The 12,500-nt window shown below is 34.0% G+C and overlaps 1 protein-coding gene across 1 annotated transcript in view; it reads right to left on the bottom strand.

The window, feature by feature from the left end:
• Positions 1-12,500, bottom strand: part of LOC137627787 (titin homolog) — a 617,410-nt gene that overhangs the window by 57,684 nt on the left and 547,226 nt on the right. The window contains 3 exon segments of the mRNA XM_068359142.1: positions 1,673-1,805; positions 9,893-9,932; positions 10,435-10,603. Of these exon segments, the coding sequence (XP_068215243.1) occupies positions 1,673-1,805; positions 9,893-9,932; positions 10,435-10,603 (342 nt within the window).

The following is a 12,500-nucleotide window of genomic DNA, read 5'->3' as shown; positions in this document are numbered from 1 at the left end:
TAATAATTTTACAAAAAAAAAAAAAAAAAAAAAAAAAAAAAAAAAAAAAAAACTTTCACCTAAACTTCGAAAAATAAAACACTTATTTAAAGGAAACAAACTTGCTAGCAACAAACACTGTAAAGCAACACCTTCGGCAATCCTCGTAAGTGTCATAATGAATCATCACGGGATGCTTTAACAAGGCTCCGAGTACCGGCATTAATGGCTCCTTTTATCTCTAAAAGGAAAGATCATATCCTCGAGGTGAATATAAATTCTTAAAAACATTAAAAGGGTTCCATTATTAGTTCCGGAGTATCGTGTTTAATGCAGCCACAATCTAAGAGAAGTTGTCAATCACAGATTATTGCATTAAAGCAAACATCTTCAGGAGTACTAATTGATGTTCATGCTGAAGCAGATGATTTACTATTGAATGAACGAACAAATAAAAATTATGATAAATATCCTGGCAAAGAGAACCAGCTTGTTAATGAATGGGTCATAGAAAACGGTAGTTTTTCATTACAAGCTACTAGAGAGAGAGAGAGAGAGAGAGAGAGAGAGATTATGAGTAATGATATATTTTTTCAAACAATTCATTACATCATTAAAACAGGCAGCGCCTCTAAATTGTATGTAGATTCTTTTCACTTAAATGGCTATTATGATTGTAAGCAGGTCGAGAACATTAGCTTCTCAACATCTCGATCTTTGCATTGACAATGTCTCTTTAAATATATAAAACCTATTTAAAATTCTAGGTGTGATTATTGATTGCAATTTTACTATTGAAAAACACATCTGGTCTGTTTCTTCAACTGCACCAAAATGGCATATTATGAAAGTCTTTGGTTTTTCGTGATCAATCTATCTTGAGGAAAAGCGCTAATTCTTTCAATCTTATTACTTCTCATATATAGTTTATTCGTTATTCCTCTGTTTCATTCCCGCATTGAGCTACTTTCTCTGTTGGAGCCCTTCGGCTTGTAGCATTTTGCTTTTCAAACTAACAATAATAATAATAATAATAATAATAATAATAATAATAAATAATAATAATAATAATAATAATAATAATAATAATAATAATAATAATAATAATAATAAGTGTATATGAGTTCTTAAGTAATTGCCTGGAAACCTTTGTCGAAACCTAAACAATAATTAAAACTTTCGTCTAGCCCTTGAAACCATATAAAGTCTAGAATAATCCTGTCAAAGTATATTCTTAAGTTCTGCCAAATGTCCAAATTTATCATAGGCAAGCATCAAAGCTTCTGGTGAAACTCAGAAAAATTATTTCCACAACTCTAATAAATCATCTACCAAGCTTCTGAGTAATCACTTCAGCATCTACGGTTCTCAAGTTTCAAAACAATTACCCTAAGCAATTGTTTTATAAAACAATTTTTTTTTTTTTTTTAATTTGAAACATCTGAATAAGCTGATCATCTACCCGTGCCTATGCCTTTGAATATTCCAAACAATCAGTCAAGTTTATATTGATTCATAAAAAAGATTAATCATACAAAATTATGAACAATTCTATGATCATATCGGTCTTTGATCTTAATGGACTTCATTACAATCACTACACCTACTGATGTCAACGTCTGGTGTCTTGGAAAGTTTGTTTAGTCTTTGCCTATTTCTGACCACTGACCCAAGCCAACTTAGGACCGCTTACCTTGCCCTGTTTCTCCCAACGGATGGTAGAGGACTTTGGAGCTTCGACGAGGGCTTCTAGGGTGACGGAGTCTCCGTCACAGCAGCGGACGTCCTGCAGGGGGCGCGTCACCACTGGCAAGTACTCCATCACGCTGGGGAAATCAAAATACATCTTTGATAAGTATCATATCTCATAGTGAAGATAGTCTAGTTTAACGGAATTTTCAGAAACGAGATTTTTAACCATAACAGTGAAAGCCAGTTATTTTAAATGTGCTTTGATACATTCAACAATTTGCATGGCAGTGAAGCAATTTTCTAAAGGAGTTTAGAGACATCTTACACCACCCTAAGGATCACAATCTACGCAACTGGAATTTTGGCAATTTTCAATTATATATATGCAATACCATGCTAGTCGCAAATAACAAAGGTATTCTTAAACATTAGGTCAATGGCAATGATTTATATGCATGTTAATATAGTTAAAACATTTCTGCCATCGAAAAATGATATAAAACTGTACATGTAATGGGAGGAAAACAATAAAACAAATTTACAATAACATCATTACTGGTTGAAGTCACCCATAACAATAATGTATTATTCACGTGAAAATAAGCATAGTCTGAGTTACTGCAAATAGTTTGACCTTTCAATAAAACAATAAAGGAGAAGAACCTTGCCGATATATCATAGCACTAGCTTTACAATTATATACCAGGATAATTAGTTTAAATTATACATTAAAAAATATAAACGACAAACAAACATTCCTTATTCATTGTGATACACAAATGCGCATTTAAAAAATTATGTCACAGCTCTGGTAAATGGTAAAATATTCTTATCGTGACGAATTCTTAGTTTACTTGTATTTTACTTGCAAAATTACCATTATAATAGCCTCTGCTATCTATCTAACCACTCCCCCTGCATATTTCCATCTCAATAACTACTAATGTCATTGTTCTGCCGAAAAGCGCCGCTTTCATAAACACCAAGTAAACGCATCCCTCTTGATAAGGCAACTCAAGATGCGAGGCCACTACAAATCAACCTTCATTAGGACGGCAGGCATCCCATGCGGTCTGTGGGATGCCTGGCGTCCTGCAGACCACGGTCCGTCCTGCAGATATCAAAACAGCCTCACGTCATGCGCTGACCGCCATAAAGAAGCTTTATAGAGACAGTGATCCAGTTTTGAGTGACACATCCACAGCATCCCGAGGGGCGAGGATGGGTAGTCCCTCGCGGTTTAGTTAGGGAGGAGAAGTGAGGATTATGATGGTTAAGAGGAGGGGCTGAGGGGATATCCTACACTGCCAAAATCCCCACCTCCTACATCACAAAGACGCCTTTTGTAAATGGGAAGGATACAAGAGCCACATTGTTTCCTGCGTGTCGCTCAGGGCTCCTAATGATCTGGTTTGGTTTCAGCCTTCTGAATATTTCAATTTTTTTCAATTTTATGCTAAAACGTAGAATAATGAGAATAATTCTAACTTCGCTTCATATAATGAATGATGCAATGAAAAGTTAAATTCCCAATAGCATTTCTGTCAGGTTATATTAAAACATGTTCAGGGAAGCTTAACACCAGGAGGACGTTATTGTATCTTAATAAAAAAATCTCTGTGGATTTCACCCTTCACTAATAATAATAATAATAATAATAATAATAATAATAATAATAATAATAATAATAATAATAATAATAATCATCATCATCATCATCTATTAGCGTGTTTTTTTCCATAATAATAATAATAATAATAATAATAATAATAATAATAATAATAATAATACACCAAACGATACCCAAGTATATTACACGAAAAAAATATAATTTTTTTTATCCCGAGCTCGCTCTATCTTCAACTTGACTCCATCGTTCGAAGTTACAACCCTACGCTTTCAACATAGATATAAAACTAGTTTATAATCTAATCATTTTATTCACAGACTTTCCATTTGAATATATCTCTCTAATGAAACCCTATACTTTCTAAACAATTAATATGTCTTAAATTAAAGTTAAGAAACTAAATATAACAAGATACCTTGAAAACAAACAACCCAACTCCTGGCCGTCTTTTGATACTTAATAACCTGACCTAAGGTTGTTACCTTAGGGGACCTAACCCCATTGCATATAATTACAACTATAAACTCGTATAAATCCTGAGTGTGATTACACAATTTAGACACTTAAGAACTCTACATATGATAATAATATCAAGACATTTAAACCCATAAATCATTTTCAGTTTGAAACACATAAAGCATGTACTGTATATAATTACTGTCTTGAGATACCTCACTGCCTTATATGTTACGACTATATGATAGGCGTTCCTGGCACACCACAGTCTTAGGCAGTGCACCTTGTCACACCCTTACTGAGCGGAGAGTTCCTGTGTGTAGCCCGACATACTCGCCGGGCAGTAAGGGTGTGACAGGGTGCCTTTCCTCGGAGCGAGATGTGCCAAGAATTCCTGTGTCGAGTTGTTCATAACTTAACACATATTTAGTACATCAGGATATAAAACATTGCATATGATAATCTACGTAATATTTCAACCACAAAAAAAAAAAAAAAAAAAAAAAAAAAAAAAAAAAAAATACGGAGTAACCGAACAACTTAGAATGCGATTATAGAAAAAAAGAAAGAAAGAAAAAAAAACAATACCTCCTCCAAGGAGGTAATTTTTTCACGTCTGTCTGTTTTTTGTCACCGGCCTAACTAAAAAAGATACGGGTGAATTTTGATGAAAATTTCAGGATAAGTCAGAAATGAGCTAACTTAAAAGTGATTAGTTTTTGGTGAAGTTTCGAGCTCTATGAGTGCTTTTTACTTGTTTGTAATTGCTCTCAATACAACTAACAATCCAACATCATGTGCCATCAAACTAATTACAAAGGTAACGGGAAAGCCTACACATTTTGAATATATTCCAGTAAAGAAGCGTCAGTACAATGAATTGTATTCTCTAATATTTGATAGTGCGGCTATGCCAAATCTTCATCACTAAATAACTTTGGTATGATACCCAGTAATGTTATGATAACGTGTTTTATTATGTTACATCTTTGTTGTCTGGATGTCCTGTATATCCTTCACACCACCTGCTCAGTGACTAGATTTTATTTTTCTCCCCAGTGTTCTTTCATTATTCAAGCAATTTTTGTTCCAACATATTTATCATTGTCATCTCCATTTTTTTTCTTTCTCCCTCTCTTTTTGTTTGCTGTTATGTATGTTATCATCATTGTTAAGCGTTAATTCTATTGTGATTTTGTTACCCAGACCTTAGAACTCTGTGGTCAACCTGCTAATTGATGTTTATAATCTTTCACTGATATTATTGCATATCTCATCTTTTTTTTTACCGATGTCAAAAGTGTAAGATCACTCTGTATATGGCTTTTGCTGAAATAAAGATTATTATTATTATTAAAGAAGATCTATATTATCTTATAATACAAAACCATAGACCTGACTCAAGAAAAAACCTTAATTAAGCCCTACATTGATGACTCACAGATGCCCATATAAAAGGGATATCCACTTGTGCATCTCTAATGGAATCAATCCCTAGAAAAAAAAAAATGGCCCATTACTTCCAAGGTCAATCTTTTTACCATAGCCACTCGGCAAACATGACCTAACCACAAGCGGACGTTGAGAGACATCAGACCGCAAAAGGCGTTTTAACCGCAATCCTACTCTGCGGCCTCCGTCGTTTCTGATGTCTCGAGATTAGTCTGGAGTTTCTATTTATGTTTCTAGTATTGTTTTTTATCAGGATTTTAGTCGTTTGCTATTACTCGTGTTGTTATTGTTCTTATCGTTATTGCGTTATTGTTTGTTGCTTTCACTATTTAATTCTATTTCATCATTATGTCTTCAGTAGTGTACGCGACCCGTCAAAAATGACGGTTAAATATCTAGATAGATATGCCCACACACGCACCCTTCTCACCAGGGTATGACTATTCTTTCTCTCAGCTTCTCGAGGGTAGATACTTACCCTTTATTATGTAGAGTATATGCCAGGGTTTTATCCATATAAGGACTATGAAAAGACTGACCATATGTAAGTAACAACTAGTTGAGCGTAATTTACCTTTTAGATTGTGTCGTCATAATATGAAACCATCTTTTCATGGGGGGGGGGGCATTTAAACATTAGGTAAAGAATATTTTAATTGTGTACCTGCTTTAGAGCAAGGTTAGGCACATTGTATCGTTCATATACAATAACTAATACCAGATGCGATATTATAATTCTGGTTTTCTGAAGAGACTGCTCAAAATATAAACCATACACTGTTAGAAAAAAAATTCTCAGTAAAAATATGGTTCTCAGCCGTAATTCAGTAAAATATAGGCGACCGTAATTTTACCTTACTTTGTTATTATCTTTTACGGGTTTGTGACGTAATGTCACTCCTTTACGTCAATATATCAGTTTTTAAAGCGGTAAAAATCCTGGAATAAATGTTGCCAAATATTTACAGTTTTTTTACGACAAAATTTTAAGTGTATCCAAATAACTAAATTTTCTGAAGGAAAAAGGACTGGCGGGATAAATCACGATGGGATATCGACTTTGTACAAAGTCAATTTAAATAAACTTATTATATAGGAACTAATAAAATGTCAATATGTGGATTACTTGTAACAGGAGCTTATTAAAAAAAAACTACAGATATTCCAATTGGTTGGATGAATTACTTAATGCATCAAACTTGTATCTACTGCCAGGCATAGAAAATAAATTTTAGTCTATTTCTCAGCCCTGCATTCTAAGTTTTAAGAAAACCAAAAAATATTCGAAGCAGGCCGTTAATAATAATAATAATAATAATAGTAATAATAATAATAATAATAATAATGATAGTAATAACAATAATAATAATAATATTTCCTATTTGATAAAGAACAAGTCTGAATATATATATATATATATATATATATATATATATATATATATATATATATATATATATATATATATATCTTTCAGATAGCGCTCATTAGGTCGACGTATAACTAGTTGGTCTCTCCCTGGCCCTTGGGTAGCGGAGGAAAAAGAGTAATCATACCCTAGTGAGAGGGGATACCCGTAGAGGAACACTCTGAAATCACAATCTTCCACAAATTGCCCAAACTGCCACATGGTAGTTAGGAAAGGGGAAGGGGGTGGGAAGGGTAGTAGGTTGGCCAGGGAACCAGCCACCCGTTGAGATAGTACCGCTAGAAAGTTATTGGGCCCTTTGACTGGCCAATCAGTACTACATTGGATGCATCTCTTTGATTACGGCTCATTCTGTCTTTGCCTACACATAAAACGAATAGTATGGCCTATTCTTTCCACATTCTACTGTCCTCATACACCTGACAACACTAAGATTACCAAACAATTCTTCACTAAAGGGGTTATCTACTGCACTGTAATTGTTCAGTGGCCACTTTCTACTTGGTAAGGGTAGAAGAGACTCTTTAACTACGGTAAGCAGCTCTTCTAGGAGAAGGACACTCCAAAATCAAACCATTGTTCTCTAGTCTTGGGTAGTGCCATAGCCTCTGTACCATGGTCTTCCACTGTCTTGGATTAGAGTTCTCTTGCTTGAGGGTACACTCGGGCACGCAGTTCTATCGTATTTATCTTTCTCATTTTTTTTTAAGTTTGTATAGTTTATATATGAAAGATCTAATTTAATCTTGTTACTGTTCTTAAAATATTTCATTTTGATTGTATTACTTCTCTTGTAGTGTATTCATTTCCTTCTTTCCTTTCCGCACCAAGCTATTTTTCCCTGTTGGAGCCCTTGGGCTTATAGCATCTTGCTTTTCCGACTAGGGCTGTAGCTTAGCTTCTAATAATAATAAAAAGGGTTGAATCTGTGTGTGCATATTCATAGAAATAATTAGCATTTATTTTTGACGGGTGACGCACACTAATAATAATAATAATAATAATAATAATAATATCAAGGCCTGCTCAAAACTAAGTAAGGATTCTAACACAAACAAATCTGCTGCGCAACAGCGTAACCGAAATGGCGTATCATCCCTGTTGGTTTCAAATGAACCTTTGTGTGGATAAGCGAAGGGCGTTTCGTAAACAAATATCTGCTAAACAATAACAAAAGAGCAAACCAAGGGGTTGGGGGGAGGGTGGGTACAGCAGTCAAAGGAGAATGCTTAATGCTGTCCTTCGCGATAGGTATCGTCTGACACTCGTTAGCTTCTGGCTCCTCTCTCTTAACACTTAAAAGATCTCTCTCTCTCTCTCTCTCTCTCTCTCTCTCTCTCTCTCTCTCTCTCTCTCTCTCGTTGTCTAACTCTTAACACTTAAGTGGTCAGGGTCTCTCACTGACTTTAACTGTTTCTTTTCTGGAATTGATATGGAAATATTTTTTTTTATTGGCTATCCACATTTTTTTTTTTTTTGCGACGTTTTTTGTTTAGGATTGATGTCTAAAATCGTACTGCCAGTCCATGCAGGATCAATCAATATCTCTGAAGCATATGACCGATGTGGTATCGTCCCTGACTGGTGAACGCCAGACTGGGGTTCGAGTCCTGCTCAAACTCGTTAGTTCCTTTGATCTCTGCAACCTCAACATCCTTGGGAGCTAAGGATGGGGTGTTTGGGGGAGCCTATAGGTTTATTTGTTGAGTCATCAGGAGCCATTGCCTGGCCCTCCTTAGTCCTAGCTTGGGTGGAGAGGGGACTGGACACTGATCATATGTAAATATGGTCAGTCTCTAGGGCATTGTCCCACTTGATAGGGCACTGTAATTGTCCCTTGCCTCTGCCATCCATGAGCGGCCTTTAAACCTTTAAAAGTGACTAAAATAGTATTTTTTTTTCTCTTTAAAACTAACTAAATTATCCTATTCTTGCTATTGCCTGATTTTTTTTCCAAATGACTAAAATATTTTTACTAACCATATCTTCCTCTTAAACTAAAATAACTTCGTTTTTAAAACAAAACGATTCCATATTCAAAGCTTCAAACCATTTCCATTCCACATTTGGTAGATCAAGAATGACTCCTTTAGAAACAAACTCTATGCAACTCCTTAGTTCTTTACATAGGTACTTAAAAGCATCACTTTGGTCCCGATACTGCTCTGGAAACCTTTAATCCAAGAATACATGAACAGGCTTTCCTTTCCTTGCTAGTGATGTATCTGATATGCAAACAATTCTCCACTAATTCTGTTCTCTTATTTTCTCTATTTGATTAAGCCAGCTTATCTACTTCCATTTCCAAATATATCTTTTTTCAAGATTATTTGTATTGTTCGTTTTCTATGATGATTAGGTGTTCGTCAAAATCTATGACTGTTCATATCAAGAAGCCTAAAATCATGTATTTTATCCTTTGATTATAAAAGTTATAATATTCATATCCTCTGATCAATTAATTTTTGTTCTCTCAATTTTACTATTACAAATTTGAAGATTTTTCATATTATATATTTTCACAACGATATTTATCATATGTTTCCTATACAATAAAGAGCAAGTATCTGACCGGAAGTACTATATATATATATATATATATATATATATATATATATATATATATATATATATATATATATATATATATATATATATATACAGTATAGTTGTCCCAGTCACTCCCGTGGGGAGGGGGAATGGGAGAAGTCATACCTTTGTGAGGGGGGGGAGTGGTTGTGTTTGCGTATGTGTATATTTATATAGATATTTAGCAGTCATTTTTGACGGATAGCGTACGCTAGTATTGAATAAAACTCTTCATAGTTCTAGAGGTAACTGACCTCGTCTGCACTAACAGATTAAACAACATATCACGAAAAAAAAATTAAATTTACTGAAAATTAAATGGGATAGCGATTTAATAAGAAATGAAGACTTTGATTAAATAATGTATTTGTTTACCAGTTAAAATGCGCAATAGGATAAAGGTGACGAATTTACTTTCCTATACGAAAGCCATGTATATGATTTCTCCTTTTCTTTCTCTACATTACCTGGTTTTACTCACAGGGTCATGTAACAATAATTTATAGAACTGACTATGTCAAACTGTGTCCGCTGAGATAGGTCATGTAACAATAATTTATAGAACTGACTATGTCAAACTGTGTCCGCTGAGATAAGATAAAATGGTGTCTGATATAAATGAATGTTATTTGTTTTTCAAACTGAAAGATTTAAATGTTACTCACCCTCTCTTTACTGGTGTTCCTTCGAGTTCACCCTTTAGGCCTATGGAGATGAACAGAAATAATGTTAGTAATTAGAAAAGAAATGTAATTCAGCTTAGAAATATAAAAAATATATATACTCTTATGATACTAACAATTATAATAGCAAAAGATATCTAGATTTAATGGGAAAAAATAGAAGTAAAAATTAAATGTTTTAAATTCATCTAGTTTATGAAATACTACTTAGGTAGGCATACAAAATCCTAAACACTTACTTTAAAAAAGTAATTCAGTAGAAAAGTTTAAGAAGAATATACCATAAAGCTAAGTTTCCCTATGTACAAATAATGACATTTAATATCGACTTAAGACAGTAAACTTTGATTAATGTTATTCACTTGTCTTTACAAGCATGTAAGAAGTGAGATGAAGATGCATACATAAAAAAAAACTTTTTGTATATTGGTGAATTTATGAAGTCATGCTCATAAATTGACCAAAATTTATCTCTCTCTCTCTCTCTCTCTCTCTCTCTCTCTCTCTCTCTCTCTCTCTCTCACCTTTCGCGTAGACCTGGACGGACACCACAGCCCTCGTCTCTCCATGATCGTTCTTGGCCAGGATGCTGTAGGCGCCTGTGTCTTCCAGTCGACAGTTAGGAATCTCCAGACGGTACACCGGCCCTGTTCCGATCTCCTGGAATCGATCGCCGTCCGAATACACGCTCGGCTGGAATGGGAATGGAAAGACGGTTATTATTATTATTATTATTATTATTATTATTAGCTAAGCTACAACCCTAGTTGGAAAAGCAGGATGATGTAAATCCATGGGCTCCAACAGGGAAAATAGCCCAGTGAAGAAAGGAAGCAAGGAAATAAACAAACTACAAGAGAAGTAATGAACACTTAAGATACAATATCTTAAGAACAGTAACAACATTAAATAGTCCTTTCATATATAAACTATAAAAATTTAAAAAAACCAGAGGAAGAGAAATACGATAGAATAGTGTGTCCGAATGTACCCTCAAGCAAGAAATGGAATGCTCTTTGTGCTAAAAAAATATATAAGTCAAGATATTTTAGTTAATGTGGTACAAATGTAAATGGATTTAGATAAACAGTCAGGAAAGAACGTAGAAAATGAGCATGTGACTTTTATGTCTGCACACACTCGGAACATAATCTTTTGAATAATTTTGATTCTTCACTAATAAAAGAAAACCTGTTCGATACAAGAAAATAAAACTGTCATATAAGCTATCATGTCGTTTAGTTAAAGGTATACAAGCATATAAAACTACCATAAATTCAGAAAGAAAATCCCATAAAATAAAATCTAAAAGAAGTATACAAATTCAAACCTTAATGAAACCTTTCGGACGATACCATATGGAACAACACTACAGATGATAAAGAAGAAAAAACATAAAAACGAATGAAAAACAAACAAAATACCAATCAAGGAAATCCTTGAAGTGCAGCTCTCACAATAATCACACACTGCAACAATCATAAAGAAGGAAGACGCCCGACAAGGCGTAATTATTGTCTTATGAAATCGATGAAAATTTGGAGAATTTAAGACCCTTTCACTCGGTTATTTCTTGAAAAAAAAAAAAGCCAGACATAAATTACGAAGGGTTTGATGATTCTATTAATGAAAATCATATGATAAGAAGGGTTAGTTGCGAACACACTCAATGCCTTGTAAATAATACAGATCCTAGGCTAGTAATAATATATCGCAATCACGTTTCCTCTCTCTTGTTTGCCTGTGTGTGTGTGTGTGTGTGTGTGTGTGTGTGTGTGTCTCTCTCTCTCTCTCTCTCTCTCTCTCTCTCTCTCTCTCTCTCACACACACACACACACACACACACACATATATATATATATATATATATATATATATATATATATATATATATATTATCTATATATTAATACGATAGCGTGTGTTATCTATTTTGTGTCACGCTTTAAAGAAAACGGAAATAATTTCATGGTATACTCTTACAAATTCACATTAGACTTTGATTACTTAATCAAACACATCTAATATAGTTTTCCCAATTTTGTCTTTAGCACCTGACTCTTTTTTTAAATATTAGACTAAAAATTGAGTTCTATCAATTTCCATAACCTAGATTATAAAATTAATCTCGGGACATTTTATTCAAACATGTATAGGTTAGGAACAAGATAATTAGTATTGAAAATATCATTTCGTGTAATTTAAACGGGTTCCGCTAGTCATTATTATTATTATTACTAGCTAAGCTATAACCCAAGAAAGGAAAGTAGGATGCTTAAGCCCTAAGGTTCCAACAGGGAAAATAGCCCAGGGAGGAAAGGAAATAAGGAAGTAAATACACTATATATGAGAAGCAATGGATTGAAAATATGATATACCTTAATATCAGCAACAACGTTAAAATAGCTCTGTGAAGAGGAACTTATGTCAATCTGTTCAACAGAAAAACATTCTGTACCGCACGTGTTTCATACACGCTCGTGTACTGTAACGGTTTTGTTTTTTTATCTCATCACTCGCTCTTCCCTGCACTGTTAATAGACCAACCTGTGTAAGCATGCTAGCTTATGTTTAATTATGTTTGATTTCT

The sequence above is a fragment of the Palaemon carinicauda genome, chromosome 35, assembly GCF_036898095.1.
Source record: "Palaemon carinicauda isolate YSFRI2023 chromosome 35, ASM3689809v2, whole genome shotgun sequence".
Classification (NCBI taxonomy): domain Eukaryota; kingdom Metazoa; phylum Arthropoda; class Malacostraca; order Decapoda; family Palaemonidae; genus Palaemon; species Palaemon carinicauda.
The sequence above is the reverse complement of the archived record's forward strand: the minus strand, read 5'-3'. Positions and strand labels throughout refer to the sequence as shown.